We start from the raw sequence: 17,731 nt of genomic DNA on the forward strand, positions 1-17,731 counted from the left end.
GTGTGTGTGTGTGTGTGTGTGCGGGAAAGCGAGCGAGGGGCGAGCGAGGCACCGACAGAGCGCATGTCTCGTCCCCGCCGGCAGCCACTCGCCGTCCACCACCATCTTCTGCATGTGCCACATTTGCAGCCGGACCGAGACTCCGTCTCCCAGGGCTATGGAGACTGCGGGAAAAGCCTGGCCGCCGCGCGCCCGGGGCTGCTGAGGGCAAGCGCCGCGCTCGCCCAGCCCGCGCTCTCCTCCCGCCTCCCGTGCGATCCCTATTATTATTGTTGTTGTTGTTATTTAATTTTAGCGCCAGCGTCTCCCATGCCTGGGCCGAGCCCCCTTTAGGAAGAGTGTGAGAGCGAGCGGGCGAGAGAGAGCGAGAGAGCGCGCGCCAGGGAGAGGAGAGCAGGAAGATGAGGATTATTTGCAGACAAATTGTCTTGTTGTTTTCTGGATTCTGGGGACTCGTCATGGGAGCCTTTCCAAGCAGCGTCCAAATAGGTAAGCGCCGCGGGGCCCCCGCAGACCTCCCAAAGTGAGTTCCCGGAGTTGCCGGCGAGCTCCCGGGGCTCGCTTCCCTCCCGGCCGCGGCCCTTCCTCCTCCGCCTCCCCGCGCCCGGGGAGGCAGCCTCCGCGGCCGAGCCTCCGCCGGCGGCGTGCCCGCGGGACGACCGCCCGCCCAGCCGGTCCCCTCCAGCCCCCAGCCCCGGGTCCACCTTGGATCTGACTCGGTTAAGTCGGGTTGCAGGGAGTGGGGTGGGGTGGGGTGGGGGGTCCCCCCTGGGGGAGGGGTGTCTGTGTATTTCATACGATTCACCTGATGCTGGACGCAGCCGCCTCCATCCGAGTACTGAAGGACACTGGCTTTTTATTTTATGTTATTGTTTAACCGTTTCCACCGCACCGGGTGCCTTTCCCGGCTGTGGCTTAGCCCATGGCAAAGTTCGATGCCTCTCTGATCTCTCTCTGTCTCTCTCTGTCTCTCTCTGTCTCTCTCTCCGATCTCTCTCTCTCCCTCTCTCCTCTCTCTCGTGTGGCTTTGTTTCCTTCTTCACGACAGCTCTTGCCTGGCTAGCTGCCTCCCCTCCCCAGCCACCAGCCCCAGGTCCTGGGCTCTGCTGGCTCGGCTGGCTCGGCTGCTCTCCTGGCTTTTCATGGGACGCAGCTATTGAATTTCTTCCAGCCCAGCCTCAGTGCTGCATCGTTTCTCATGGAAGGTGCAGCCAGCCCCCGAGCTCAGGAGACTGAAGGGCCACGACCAGCAGAATCACAAAGTTCATCTCTCTCTAGAGCCCTGGCTCTTGGCCAGGACGCCCCTGCATTCCTCCAGCCCTGTGTTTCCATGTACATCCCCCCCTCCCCCGTGTGCATCTGCCTGCTCTTCTGAAAGAGAGAGAACCCCAGAGCTCCCGGTGTGACCATGTTGGGAATCCTGGGGTGGACAAGTGACAGAAGGTAAAACCCACGCTCGGTGTGCTCAGAGGTCACTGTGATCATGACACATCGGGGCCAGGAGAAAAGCAGAGCTGTCGTCCAGAACCAAAACACCGAGCATGCCTCTTAGGGACTAGTCTCCCCAAAATGTGCCAGGGATCGCCCCTTCACTGTACGGTGCTTGTGAGTAGACTTGACAGTGCTTCAGATATTGACGAGAGGGGCCACTGAATGCGTTCCTCTCTGTTTGCCATAGGTGGTCTCTTCATCCGAAACACAGATCAGGAATACACTGCTTTTCGATTAGCAATTTTTCTTCATAACACCAGCCCCAATGCGTCAGAAGCTCCTTTTAATTTGGTACCTCACGTGGACAACATCGAGACAGCCAACAGTTTTGCCGTGACAAATGCCTGTAAGTAAAAAAGCTAAGTTACATGGCTAAATGAGAAGAGACCTGAAATGAGGTATTGCCGTCCCTTTGCGCTCTTTTATTGTGGTTTTGTGAAAGAATGTCACGATTCCCACAGTTGGCTGCTTGCAGAGGAAAATCAGAGTTAAGGGAAGATTTCATCTGGGATTATTTAGTTCTTCTCTCCTTTCATTCCTCCCTACCTTCTTCTTTCTTCATTTCTTGTATGGAAAATACAACTTCATTTCCCCTTCAGTGCTATTCCTATCATGTAAATGTCAGTTTAGTGACATGTACTTAATCTAGTTTTTGTGTTCCCTTCCTTTAGTTTTTTTCTCTTGTTTTGTTTTTTAAATTCTCTTCCTTTGGTTTTTTTCTTTGCTGGTCACTTGAGTAAACCCAAGTTTTCTTGCACAGAGGGGCAGCTGCTCTTTTCCCCATGAAGGTGTAGGTGACAGAAGGAAGGCTTGCATGCTGGGGAGAGATGGGAGTGCTGGGGTGGAGGTGTCTGTTTGAGTCGGTTGATGCCTCTGGTCTAGTGATGTCACTGGAGTCTGCCCCACTCCTATGTTCTGGGCACTCCTATGTTCTGGGTTGTAAATGTCTCTGCCTATCGCGCAATGCATATATCCTGTGGCTGTAATGCCATGAATTGTACCTTGATGCCAAATCAACTTAGTCTCAGATCCACCTGAACTCACAAACCAGCCCAGCTGGATCTGCTCTCTCCACAATGAAGTGAAGTGAGTGACCTCACGTAATGTTCAAAGGAAATGGTGGCACCGTGTTCCCACACAGGATTCTGGGTCATTTCACTTAAGGAAGCACATGGGTTAATTCACAACATGCAATAATCTAACAGCTGGCCAGTGGGTAGCGTTCTACTGCCTTTTCATTCTAGGAGGAAATGTGTATTTTGAATGTTTCCTCTGATTGATGTGCTCGTTTACCACTATTTCATAATTCTAGAGGAAGAATGGCTCTAGCTGATCTAAGATGTACTGGGAGTGTTTCCATATAAAATTTCCCATGATTTCACAAGAAGGATAAAATGTTTAAACTGAATCATAGATCGTTTTTATGATGACAAGTTGGCACATCTTTCCATTTTAAAAGAATCCTCTTATACAAGAAAGTATACTGAACAAAGAAGCAAGTGATATAGAAAGCAAAGGGTTTGTAACTGATTTGAAGGTTTCTCTTTCACTAGCAAATATTTTCATTTGCATTTGTGTGTGGTTAACTTATTTAAGACATACTGTGATCACTTTTTCTTGGTTTGGGGGTGGTCTGTTTACTACTTTATTAGAACTGATCTCATAAGAGGTTGGAGCATTGGACAGTTGTGTAAAATCTCACATTTACATTACTTTTCATGGATGTGCTAGTTCCTAAGAAGACTACTTCATTTAAAAAAAAAACACTTATTTCATTAACTGAGGGAATTAGCATTACATCAAAGCAGAAAGCTATTATTTTTAAGCCAGAAATACATATGTTTGAGTTATGCTTGTAAATAGACATTTTTTTGCAAATTTTGTTATTAGTATTATACATCTAGAATTAAAAAGGGATGTCAGCAGGTCCAATAGTTCCATAAGTGTTCTCCTTAACACATGAATATTATTTGTTTATTTAAATACTTTTCATGTGTTCAAGATTCTGTTGATATAAACATTACTAGCTTTAAAAGTAATCCATACTCTCTACATGAAGGTACTATATCAACAGTAGATTACTTTTAAAGTAATGAATGATTTTCTTAAAAGTGATAGCTACATTAGTTTGATTTTTGTATGGTTTTCACAAATTAAGACCTTAAAACTGTGAAAAGTTTGCACAGTGGTTTCCACCTACGTAAGGTATGAAGTGCCAATCCTTTCTTCGTCCTTATAATTAACCTCATTTGGGATCAACTTAGTGACTACTATTTTATTTGTATAAAAAATTATGTACGAATCCTGTGTAAATATGAGATAGTGGTGAGAAGTCGCATACAGAATCTGGAGGAAAAAGTATGAAATAGAGTGGATGCTACTATTTAATACATTAAGAGTGGGGAAACCAAAAGCAGGCTTTATTCTGTTTGTTTTGGCGATGTACTTTTTTTTTTGCCATCGTATGCAATTGATGTAGGGGTTTAAAAATACTCCTAAACAGCAAAATGTAAATAAGGGAAAATATTTTCTAGTGGGGAAAAAGACAATTATTTTGACAAATGACTATGCCAAATATCCTTAAGGCAAACCTGAGCTGAATTTGAGAGTATGGGTCAGCTGATTGGTGGCTGTTGAATGAATTGACCAAAAACAGATGCACATGTGATTTTTCCAGTCTAGTTAAAGGTGAAATGTAAGCAAGAAGTATAGGCTGACCTCATACATCAAGCTCTTGCCTTTGGCTACAAAAGGGTAAACACAATTTTTTTTTCTCCCTGTGATACAGACTGGATTTTCAAATGTGTCATGTTGGATTGCAATGTAGGGCACTGGATTTCTTTTAACTCAGTATAAATAAGGGTCATTAAAGAGGGTGTTTTCAGCGTTTATGGAACACACCCCTCCTACTAAAGCAGTGTATTCATGGGCAGATATAATTTAAAACTTTATTTTGCTCAAGATAACAATAGTATCTACAAATACTGTGGGCAACTAAACTCATCTTTGTATAGCATTTATGTACACCTAAGTGATCTGGTTATCTCAAAACCTGTATTTTTAATGTAAATCTCTAGTCCTTGGAAGGACACCTATTTTGGCTTTACAGTTTTTCCAGAAAGCATTACTTACTTTTTTTTGTAGCTATTTACATGGTTGGAAAGTTACACTTTGCTAGATATAAAAGAGAAATTAGAAGAAATATAGATAATACTTAGGACCTCTTTCAATAAAAAATGTGTAATAAAAAGCCCTTGAAGTAAAATTTCAAATGTAATTAGATACACACATTTCTTTGTTCGGATGTATACAGAGTATACGGGATGATAAAAAATTAACATTGGAAACACACAAATTCCATATGGATAATATTCTTTAGTAAAAATACCATCATTTCAGGTAGATATTAAAATAGTTATCTTTGAAAACAAGCATGTAAATTAAGTCAAAAAATGCCTTTTATAGAACATTTGAGGCAGCCAAAAATAGGCTAATTTTCAAAATATTTTTCCAATAGTTACTAGCTGGAGATTTGGCTAAAGGATATAATAGGTTAAGTTTTAACAAATGTAGTAACCAAAGTAGTCTATCAAGAAATTTTCTATATGAAAATAGTACTTGAGACATTACTCTTACTAGTTTAATTCATCTACATTAAAACTCCCTATCAAGGCAGCCTCTGTTCAATATAGTCACAGATACTCAGTTTCTAAAATAAGCCTTTCAGTTTTCTTCCAGCCAGGTGGAAGTATGTAATGAAACATTTCAAGTATGCATATATTGTTATCTTGATGAAATATGAAAGATTTTTATAGAATATTTCCCACCTTTTTAATTTTTATGGAAGAACCAGTTGGTTAATTAATTTCGTGCTGGCCCTGAGGCTTGAATTCAGGGCCTGGGTGCTATTCCTAGCTTTTTTTTTTTTTTTTTTTGTCAGTGGTGAGGCTTGAACTCTGGGCCTGGGCACTGTCCCTGAGCTCTTCAGCTCAAAGTGTTTGCTCAAGGTACATGTGCTCTGTCACTTTCTACCACTTGAGCCACAACACCATGTCCGACTTCTGTTTTTTTGTGGTTAATTGGAGAAAAGAGTCTTATGGACTTTCCTGCCTCAGCTGACTTCAAACTTTGATCCTCAAATCTAGAATAACTGGCATGAGCCACCAGCCAGCGCTTGGCTCCTTTTTTTAGTTATGAATATGTTTATCTTGCTCTCCTCTTTTGTCAAAATTTTTTCGGTTGTCCAACAGATGATTGAGAAGTTGCAACAATCACAAATGGATTATGTAGCATACTCTAGTAAACATCAAAAGCCTTTTTATTCTTTTAAGATAAATATTACTTCTGTTTGTGGCCAATTTACTTTTCAACCCTAAATATCCAAGATGTACATGTAGTTTGGCATGTAAAGTAGATTTGTTTAGTTAACTTAAACACACAGAGAGTGTGACATATGAAACAAGACCTTCAGGGAGGTATGTAACCCAAACACACCAAACTTACCCAATAACTTGGCAGTTTGGGTCTAACTAACACTGTTAACATATTGTACATTTTCCCTTTCAGAAACATGCATCCCGAAAAAGCATTCTACAAGTTTACATGAGGCATTTATTATTCCTAAACATGATAAAGATAAAATTCTGACTGTAAAGAGTGAAAATAGTCGGGCGCCGGTGGCTTACACCTGTAATCCTAGCTACACAGGAGGCTGAGATCTGAGGATCACAGTTCAAAGCCAGTCAGGGCAGGAAAGTCCAGGAGACTCTTATCTCCAATAAACTATTCAGAAAAATCTGGAAGTGGCCCTGTTGCTCAAGTGAAAGAGCACTAGCCTTGAGCAAAAGAAGCTCAGGGACAGCACCTCAGGCCCAGAGTTCAAACCCCAAGACTGGCAAAAAAAACCCCAAAACCCACAAAATCACAAAAAGTAAAAATACCTTAGAATTAAGAATCATTTTGCTTACTTTTAGGAACATGAGTGATGTGATTCTATTGTGCCTCTTATTAAGCTTTCTTAATTTGAACTGATTGCAAAAGTCTATTCTGGTTTGAAATAATTCTTTAGTTTTAACATTTTTTTAATCTCTTGCCCATAATTATCTACTTTGAGGTTAATGACAGAGATCTGAGTCATATTCCGATGGATTATCCATCTATTAAATCATAGGAAGGGCCAAAATTTCCATTGATAAATCTCTCAGGTGTCACAGGATTAAGCTTTCATAAAACTGTCAGAAACATTCTTTACTTATTTTCCATTCTGGATTCTTCCAAAGGTTTTTATTTCCCAAGGAGGAAGCATTTTAATTCCTGCTGTTGTGAAAAGTCTGTATCTTCATCTTTATCCATCCATCTTAACAATTTATCATCTATCTATACATATATATATATATATATATATATTTACAATTAATGTTGTTGTTAGGGATTTTACAATGAAGAATGAACATAATATGTCTTACACCTTATGAAATACATAGATTTTTTATAGCTTTCATCTGTATGATTTTATTTGACCTCAAGCTGAGCTTACAGTGAGGTAGTCTGAGAAAATGGTACTGTATTTTGTAATTTGGTATATTTTGGCACAAAGAAGTTAGTTTATTTTCAGGATAAACTAACTTATAGTTATATAAACTAACTTATAGTTAATTTGCAGAATAAACTAACTTATAGTTCCAGACTATAAAACCTGAGCTTGAACCAGGTCCTCTAACTAACATCACAGTGCTTTTGTTTAACAGTGGGTGGCAAGGGTATGGAAATACCCATTTGTAGTGAGATTGCTTGAATTACAAAAGAAAAGAGAATTGTCATTTATCTTTTCTCTAATTACAAGTTTTGAAGAAAATAGGACAAGACAGTTCTGGGCAATTTGTTCATTAATCACATGATGGTGAATGATAACAAGGAAGGCCGAAGTCATTATGTGAGAATCATCCATTCATTCATTAGACTGGATAATAGTAGAACCATGGATTCCCTAAACATACTTATGAAACAGCTTTCCTGAGGACTTGTGTGAGACATTGGGAACATAAAACCTGTAAGAGTACCTGCTCCTCTTGGTGAGCTCAGTGGGAAAGGGCCAGGTCCCATTGCAGATTGCAGTTCATGAAGATAAGTGCATGAAAAGGAAAACAAGAAGCTATGATTGAGAGAAATACAGGAAGGGTAATAATACCTGGTGTGTCATTCTGTAATATGTCCTGATATGAAAGCTCTAGTTGGGTCATTTGAAGGAGGAGGAAGAGGAAAGAGGTGATGGATGGCCAAAGATGTGGTGCATGAGGCCGCATCTAGGGCATGGGGAGGCAGGTGCATTCATTCAAGCTACTGGATCTAGTTAATTCTGGCTGTGGTATAGAGTATGAGGAGGAGAGTTATGCTAAGAGATGAAGATAAGTTAGTGTTTGAGAAGTACTATAGGATTTTATCCTTGCAACCAATCAGGAGCTTTTCTATAAACTCCATCTAGCTTCTTCCCTGAGAGGAAGCGCAATCAATTTGTCCTCACTGGAAAAATCCTTGGCCTGGGCCTTTGCCCACGCTGTCATCTTATTTTTAATTCTTCTGTTAGCTTCAGAGGGCCACATATTCTGCATCAGCTCCTTCTATTTTTATCACTATTTAACTTTTCCCTTACAATCGGCACTCCTGGAGCACCTTGCTCTTGAAGGTCATCGGTGACTTAGAAATTAGTAAATCCAATTGTAGGGGCTTAGTCTTCAGGGCCTCTGAAGAGCTTGTATGATTTCACATTGCTTGCAACAATGTTCTCCGAAATGCATGCATTCTGTAATTATAATAGTATTGATAACAGCTACTATTAGTACATTGCTGACCGTATACCCTGGTTCAGGGTTTCATTGGTTGGCAGTGGTTTTTTAAAATTTTTTTATTATTAAGCAATTGTGCAAAAAGGGTACAATTCTATAAGTCCGGTTATGAGGACAATGCTTTTTGACCGCTGTTACCTCTTCCATTATTCGTCCCTATCCCCCCCCATTCCTATCCTCAAGTAATAGTTACATAATTACACTTCTCACCCATCCTCCCTCTATTCCTGTCCTTCCCTTGCCCTTCCCCGTAAAAACATATTTCCACTCTTTGTTACTCATTTTGGCAAGCAGTATATTAGATTTTCAGATGAGTTACACCTTTAGTCAGTTGGTTTAGTCAGTTGGTTTATGTGTATACGCACAGATACACAACTCTATATGTTATCATGAAGTTTGTATTTTAGCTCTAGCTTCTACAAATGTGAGAGAAAACGTGCTGTTTGTCTCTCTGAGCCTGGCTTAATTTTTTTTCTGCAAATAACATCTAATCTTTCTAATGGATGAGTAAAATTCCATAATATGTATGTACCATGTTTTCTCATCCGCTCATCAGTTGTAGGGCTTGTGGGCTATTTCCATAACTTGGTTGGTGCGAATAGAACAGCAATGAACACGGGTGTGCACGTGTCTTTACCTGACTTACAATTCTCTGGGTAGATGCCGCAGAGTAGTATGGTTGGATCATGGGATAGTCCTATGTTTAGTTTTCTGAGGAATCTCTAGACCACCTTCTGAGTAGTTGTGCTAGTTTACACTCCCATCAACAGTGTTAGAGGATTCCTTTCTCCTCACATCCCTGCTAGCTTTCTTATTATTTGTGTTCTTGATGCTGGCCAATCTTACTGGGGTGAGATGCAATTTTAATGTTGTTTTTATTTGCCTCACCTTTATGGCCAGGGATGTTGTACCTCAATTTTTGTACAAATCTGTAAAAAGTAGGCATTATTTTTATCTTTTTATAGGCAGAGAAGCTGAAGATCCACATAGCTCAGAAAATTTGCCTCTGACCACAAAAGTATCCACAGCATCTGGGTCGTAGAGTCAGCCTCAGATCTTAAAGTCAGTTCTCTAAAACATTGGACTTTTCACCTCCTGCCCATATGGTAGTATCATGATTAGTAGGTCCCTACAACATGTACATCACTTGGTATGACTATAGCTAAGGGGCCCTCAATTTAAGTATCAAGATGTTTATCTCAAAGCTACCTGACTAACAACTTTCATTTACTCCCAATGAATCTGTATAGCATTTCACACTGGAAAATTACTCTTCTTTGAGATTTGAAATTCAGCACAACATTAAAGGATTCTAAAGGGAGACATTCTCAGTGCTTTAGATTGCCAACTTCATGTCATAAATACCCGGATGTGTAAAAGACAACTAACTAACTCCTAACTGTTAGGCACACAGTGCTGGATGCTCTACTACTTGGCCAGCATACTAAATTTTATGGGAGAATTTTTCGATTTCAGAATTACTGCACAAATTAAACACTGTTTTCCCTGAGAAAATGGTGGTAAAATGGGCTTAGCTGTAAGGTGATTTCTTTCATGGTTTCCTTGACATCATTTTGGATTCTAGACTGTCGGAAAGCATCAAGATTAAGTCAAAATTCTTCCTGTTTTTATAGCAACACTGCTTGCCTCTGATTTAATGAAACTGCCATATTGTCAGTAAATGTAAAATAAAGTATAAATAATTTAAGAGTTAGACCTCTTTTTTCATAATCTACCATATGTCTCCAGGTAAAGCGAAAGTCATACAGTCACTGCAGTCAGTGTTTGCTTACTTTTATTATGTGTTTGCTCATATTTATCACATATGTGCATTTTCCAATACGCAGTTTTTCATCACTAAATTTAAATATAGTATGCTGTAAGCTGATTGTTTTTCATATTTTATTGTATAAAGTACACACTTCTTCACATTTTAAATAACTCAGAATAATTTTAAATAATCCCTAGAAGAAAATATTTTTAAATCCCACCACTTGGACTTAATGAGAATAACAGTTTGCTGTAAATCTTTCCAGACATCTTTTTTTTCCTGTACAGACTAGAGAGAGAAAGTATAACCAAAGCAATATTCTATTATGTATCTGATATGTAAATATCACTCTATAATTTTAATGACGTATTTCTCTTAATAATAATTTTTATAAACTGACAGAAAATACTATTTCATATTCTTCTACTGCTATATAATATAACATGCCATTTGAGGGGTTTTAGGTGCTAGATCAACATTTGTTGTTTCTACATCTTTTTTCAATGATGGGTATTAAACCCAAGGCCATATGTGTACTAGGCAAGCACTTACCCCTAACCTATATCCTCAGCCTTTTTTTTTTTCATTTTTTTAATTGTGAAAATACTGTACAGAGGGGTTACAATTACATGGGCAAGATAATGAGTACATTTCTTATCAAGCATTGTAGCCTCCTCCTTTGTTTCCCCTTCCCATCCCTTCCCAGCCTCCCCCCGCCCCCCAACCCTCCCCCCCCAAAGTTGTAAAGTTAGTTTTCGACATGACAACTTGTACTTCTCATTGTTGTAACGGGTCCAAGAGATTGAGTTTCCCTTTGTAGCTTCAGCTGGTCCTGAACTCATGATCCTCATGCCTCTTCCGCTCCAGTGCTAGGGTTACATACGGCTCCTAATCACTATAGCTGGCTCACATTTTTAGCATTGCAAATAGCAGTAAAACTTTTTGTGTACCTGCAAGTACTCATGTGGAATCATCAACCCTCAGGGATAAATTTCTATATGACATGATGTAGATTTGGGCTTTTAATTGATTTTTTTATATCTTCTTCTGAAAAAAATGCCACCTAAAATCTGTAAACACCAGTATGTGATAATAATCATTTCTCTATGACCTGCCAACACTGGCCATTATCAGTCTCTTGAATCTTTACTTGCCTGTGATTGGTGAAAATGGCATCTAATTGCTGTTTTAATTTACATGTTTTTGATTAATAGTGAGACTGAGAAAATTGTCCAGTGTTAATAAGGGCTGTGTACTCTTCTCTTGCCAGTCTACTTGCTCCTTTATTTATGGGAGTAGTTTATGTATCTAGAGGTTAACTTTATCCTATCTGTTACAGATGCATTTTTCCACTTCTGGCTTCCAGCAGCATCGTTTGTGATGTCGTTTACCATATAGATATGGAAATTCATAATTAGTCAAGTATGTGACTCATTGTTTTTGTGCTTTCTGAGTTTGGCTACATGATTTACAAACATCCCTATCTTATATAGAAATACCATTGCATATTTTCTAGTGCCTTTGTGGCTTTAACCTTTGTGGTTTATATTTGTGACCCTAAATCTTCTAGAATTTCTTTTGTATGGAATCAGCATTCCTTTTTATCCTGCACCGTGTGTTTGAGTAATCTATCCTTTTGAAAATCCGTTGGAGCTGCTCCATCTGTGTACACCGGCTGCCCTTTCTTGACTGAATTTGAGCTACAGGAAAAATTCTGCATTTTATCTCTTTCAAAGATTTTCCTACTTGCTGCTTCTCATCTGTCTGCCCTTTTCCGAAAGGGCACTAGCGGTTGCACTGCTGGTTTTGGTATTTTTATTGTCTACTGTATTGTTATTCCTAATAGTTACCTGATCTTTCCCTTCTTCTGATTGTCATTCACCACCTCAGTTCTTTTTGCTTCTCTAGACAAAGTCCATCACAAATATTTTCAGTATCTCTATTTTTAATCGCACCGTTTACATCCAAGTCAGTAGTACTACCTTAATGGATTCATAAGCAATGTTGATTCTACATTTAATAGTTGAGTTACTTTATATCCTGGAGCCAGAAGTGCTTATCTGAATTTAAAGTCAGATGCTGGCTCTTCCCACTTAAACCCTTCCAAAAGCTTCCCGTTCCTTTAGGATACAAGTTCAGCTCTGCATGGTCCTGGTTGATGACCTCTTGATTCTGGATGACCTCCTGGCCTTGCTAAGTGTGGTAGAGTCCGGTCTAGACTTCTTTCTGTGCCCCTGTACCCATTTCTCTTTTTCTTGGAATGTTTCAACCCAGCTATTGGCTTATCTAGCTTTTCCTGTAGCTCCAAGATGCAACTGATATCAACTCAGAAAAACCTTCCTGCTTCCTCTCTCCAGAACAAGCCCTCCAGAATCTGTCACGCTGTATCATCATATACTACTAATGGTTGTCTTTGCTTTTCTCACAGTCTGTAATGATTATTTTCATCTTCGTATGGCCATCCACTGTCTATATTTCTCACAGAGAGCAAAAAATTTCAGAGTGAATGGCTATGTTTGCCTTCTTTAAATGGTGTGTCCTCATAATCTCACACAGTTGTGTATGATACAGGAATTGATCGAATTTCTGCATGAATGAGTTTTCTCTTTACTCATTTTCCTCCCCTTTGGCATCTTTGAGGAAGCTAACTCATTTCATGCCTTCCCTTACACAAAGACAGCGAGGAAGATTTAAAGAAGTGTTACTAATTTCTTTAAGCATTCTCATCTCATTTGTTTTTATTACACTCAACTTATTGCATGAGCTAAAGTGGGAAGAAAATACATTCTGGCAGGAAAGAAAAGTCAGGACTCCTAACAGAATCCGATGTGCACTGTTCTGGCCAGAGAGTTCCGTGATAATAGTAAACGTGGTAGAACAAAAAGTCTACGTGCCTGTAACATTTGGTGTTTGCTGACAAAATAACTTGAACTGCTGACGCAAAGTGCTGGGGGTAGAGAGAGTCCACCTGGACAGGCAGGTGAGCTGGGAGCAGACGCAGGAGTTTACTGTGCAGATACTGGCTGCGTCCTCAGCACTTCTTAGAGATCATGAGGCTTAAAGATTCTGGAAGAAAGGGGTGTGGTGGAATCCAATGTAGCAACTTGTTCCTGACAAGCCTCCACTGTTACCTCTGTCATTAGGGTCACCATGTTTTCATGACCCTTTATTTCTCCCTGTTCAAAATTAACCTATCCTTAATTAATAACTGTATAGATAGCCCTGCCTACCTAGGAATGTTTGAAAGACAGCTTACCATGTCTCCTTTTTCAGAGATTTAGAATCAAGGGAAAGGTTTCCCCTGAGAGTTGCATGGTTTTTTTTTTTTTTTTTGCTCCATGGAAAGCCTACAAAACCAAACGTTTTCTTTCTTACTCTGGCAAGCTAGGAGGCCAGTTTTTATATATTTTACTGTTCAGTAAAATCATCACTATTCATTTTACAATTGTTTCTTTGTTTTGTCCATCCTTGATTTTTCTAGAGTTAGATAGAATACATAAATATAACACATTTTAAATATGTATGCATGTTTATATACATGCATACACACCTTGCAAGTACATCATTTTTGGAAAGTAGCAGAGTAGTACTGCAATATAAAAAACACATACATCCCATTCAACTTGGATATTGGTCTGCTTTTACCCAAATAGTCAGATTTTCTGATTAGTACTCTATAATTTCTACTAAGGGGACATATGGTATCTATCTTAACAAATATGCTGGGTAGGTATGAGTAACATGGAAAGAAATTAATTTTGTTTGTGTTGTTCAACTTTGGCTAAGAATTTATCTATTTAGCAATTTTATTTTTTTGGTCCGTCGTGGAGCTTGAACTCTGGGCCTAGGCGCTGTCCCTGTGCTCTTCAGCTCAAGGCGAGCGCTCTACTGCTTTAGCCACAGCGCCACTTCTGGTTTTCAAGTGGTTTATTGGAGACAAGAGTCTCACGGACTTTCCTGCCCGAGCTGGCTTTGAACCTCGATCCTCAGATCTCAGCCTCCTGAGTAGCTAGGATTACAGGCGTGAGCCACCAGTGCCCGGCTAAGAATTTATTTTTATAGACATTAAAGAAACAATTTCCTCTTTTCCTCCCTTTCCTTCATAGTAAATACATAACTATTGAGTATGGAATATTTATGTTCTGGACACTCATAGAGACCTTCATAGTAGATGCATTAATAAAGTATCAGACAAGGGATGTAAAGGAATTCACAGACTAATGGAATTGATAGGCCAGCTATGTACAGAGCCTAGCTATCTATCATGAAATTATTCATGGAAGTATCGCCTTCCAACCTTTATTTCGGCAACATTTAAAACTCATCTGGACTTTTAAGGAAGATTTTACATCCCAAGAACTATTTATCTGACTTGTACCAACAGTTTTGAACTCAACTTTTTTGATGTATATAGAGACTTTTTAAAACTGTATTTTAGCTTCTTTTAAATAGAAGGGCTACATAGTCAGATGCAAAAAAAAAATGATGTCCTCAAAATGTATTAATGGTTTTCGGAGCTGATGGATCTATTGAAATGATTCTTGAGAGCATTGTTGTGGAGCACAGATCTGCCACACTCATCGACCACGAGCTGCGTTTGTCCTGGGGGTGGTACTCCTCCAGGCGATGCAAGCCAGTGAATTATATGAAAAAAAATCACTGTTTGGGGTTTTGTCCTGAGCTGTTCTGGATTCCCTTTCCCACATCTCCCATCTTCTCAGGCATGTGAGGTGTTGGTAAAGGGAATCTGAATGTTGTGACAATCCTTGGGCTTGGAAAATGGCAGAAGATGAGGCCATGCTTTGAAAACAGTTAAAAGCACCAAACAGACAAAATGGAATGGTAGGAACACATGGAAACGTGTGTGGATGCCTTTGCAGAATGGACTGTGTGGCGGATGTAGAAGGAGGGGGCTGTTGGGCAGGTGGGCAGGGCGGAGAGGTGGACAGGAGGGGGGGCAGCCCTGCAGAGGGAGGAGGAGAGCTGTGCAAATGGCCCTGTTGCCTAGGAGAAAGAAGTTCCCCACTTTAATCAGCGTGATCCTGTTACAGTTCTTTATTCTGGGAGAGAAGATGGCAGAATGATGTTTTTACAGGGTTTAGAAAATAATTATTTGCGTTTGAGAAGAACTTCCTTCCAGTACTGCTCATTCGTGTATATAGCAAAGCCTGGTTTCTTTCTCATACCAAATTCTACCCTGAGAAAGTGTTTCCTAGACAGGAGAGGTAGTTTTGTTACTTCAGTGGCTGCTGGTGGAGCTCATCATTGCATATGTTCTGCTGTTTTTCCATAAGAACTGCTGCATCCAGCAACAGATACTTAGCTTATTACCCTCACAGTGTATCTTCAGCCTGCAAACCAGGTCTTGTAAGATGGCAAACAGATTGTAAAAGAGACAACAGTGTGGGGAAGGACAAACACAGAAACAAAACATAGGCATCATTTGCAATATGGGTACCGGTGATTACATCTCCTGATAGGTTAATTGAGATGCTGCCAGAGAACTGTATACTCCATTTAGTATTACATCTCAGATGATGCTTCTGTTAAATTTCTGTCCTTGATGGAAAGCATTTTTTTAATTTGGTTAGCACAAATAAGTACTCAGTAATTGTGAGTTGCCAACGTATCACACACTATGAAGACAACTGGTTTTAATAAAATCTTTTGAACAGTGATACATATTTAATAATTAGTATAATTACTTTCACAGATGTTTGTATATTTGCACCCCTAAACACATACACACAGCCTTTGAAAGGAAGAAATACAGTGAAATAGGAGCAAATACAATTTATAGGATATGCTTTTTCATTCTCTTCAAAATTATGAATTATCAATTGTCATATACATTGCTGGATATTCTTACAAATTCCTTTTAAACATATATGTGAATGTATATATCAGTGTGCATGTTACATATAGAATAAAGTTTGCAGGCTGGGAAGGTGACTCAGTGGTAGAGCGCTGGCCTTGCATGCATGAGGCCCTGGGTTCGATTCCTCAGCACCACATAAGCAAAAAGAAAAAATGGAAGTGGTGCTGTGGCTCAAGTGGTAGAGTGCTAGCCTTGAGCTGAAGGCGTCCAGGCCCAGAGTTCAGGCCCCATGACCGGACCCCCCCCAAAATAAATAAAATAAATAAAAAAGAATAAAGTTTGCATTAGCTGTACATAATATGTGCATATGTATAGCATTTGCTTCTTGTTTTCAGAATCTTTGGTGATGATTACACATGATGAGAAAAGAAGAGACTTGCAATTAAGCTTCATTTTATACAAGTGATAAGTCACAAATTAGAAACTAGGTGTGAATATTGCCATTGAGAGAGAGAGAGAGAGAGCTGTTGCTAAAACAGTATTTTTCAAAGTGACAATGTGTTCACCTTTCCAATACTTTATGCTTCCAATACTTCATTTCAATGGGAAATTTTCCAGTTGGTGATAGTAATATTCACTTGCTTTAATTACTGGTAATGACACAGACTCATTGTCTACTTAAGAAAATAATGTGCAACTATTAAACAGCATGATATAGTAACTTTAGTATATGGGAAGTATGGAACGTGTACTTGGGAGTGGAAAGGTGGTTTTTTAAAATTGTAATCATAAGAACCAGCATAGAGGAAATTGACATGACTGTACCAAGATGTGGTAGTAATTATTGTCCCTCTCTTCAGCATTGAGATTTGAACTCATGAAGGCCTTGTACTTGCTAGATACTCTACTGCTTGAATCAGCCTACAGCTCTCTGTGCTTTGGGCTCCAAATACACACACACACACACACACACACACACACACACACACACACACACACACACACACACACACACACACACACACACACACACACACACCTGCGTATATGTATACGCAGCCAAGCTGGCTTTTGAGATGAGAACTTGATAACATTCTTTACCTGCACTGGACCGGAATTACAGTCCATCCACCTGTACCTCCCACAAGCTGGGCTAGCAAACATGTACTACCATTCTTAGAAGAATTATTTTTTATGCAGAATTTTCATTTCAGTATATTTCTGAGTTCCTTTCATGTGTTTATATATAAATATACCTATGTGTATATATATATATATAAACATTGTTTTCTGATTAACAGTAGCTAAATAAAATGTGGTGAGCTTGCCAATAAGTATTGCCTTTCTTTGCAATGTCTATATGCTAACGATGAACTATAGAAGCCTTCAGCATTTGAGCTAATTTTACAACTGGTTAGAATACTTTAGACACTTAGCCACTACCATATTTGGCCATTCTGCTTACATACTTTTTAAAACTATAAATCGCTGCTTGAATGAGCTAAAATTATTGTCCTATTTGTTTGAGAATAGCTCATTTCAAGGAGCTAATAAAATTTGTAGTTACGAGCATTTGTCATTTCCAGTTGAAATCTGTAACTTTATAAATTCGATTATATCTGTTAATTTCCTTCTGAAGGAAAAGTAACAGCGGCAGGAATGATGATGGGCTTTAGATATCTGGTTCCTTTCCATGAGGGATTTTTTCTCATTACTCCAGGCTTGCAGCACATCCACACTGCTGGGCTCTCATGGCATCCTGGGTATTGTTCCTGTCTTATTATTCAGTGTGCATCTCTTTGTGGACTA

The 17,731-nt window shown here is 39.5% G+C and overlaps 1 protein-coding gene across 1 annotated transcript in view; it reads left to right on the plus strand.

Moving 5' to 3' along the window:
• The first annotated feature begins 401 nt into the window (after nt 1-401).
• Gria4 (glutamate receptor, ionotropic, AMPA 4) overlaps nt 402-17,731 on the plus strand; it is a 269,646-nt gene continuing 252,316 nt past the window's right edge. The window contains exons 1-2 of the mRNA XM_013009473.1: nt 402-489; nt 1,679-1,837. Of these exons, the coding sequence (XP_012864927.1) occupies nt 402-489; nt 1,679-1,837 (247 nt within the window). The remainder of the gene's footprint in view (nt 490-1,678; nt 1,838-17,731) is intronic.

Source organism: Dipodomys ordii, unplaced genomic scaffold, assembly GCF_000151885.1.
Source record: "Dipodomys ordii isolate 6190 unplaced genomic scaffold, Dord_2.0 Scaffold10, whole genome shotgun sequence".
Lineage (NCBI taxonomy): Eukaryota > Metazoa > Chordata > Mammalia > Rodentia > Heteromyidae > Dipodomys > Dipodomys ordii.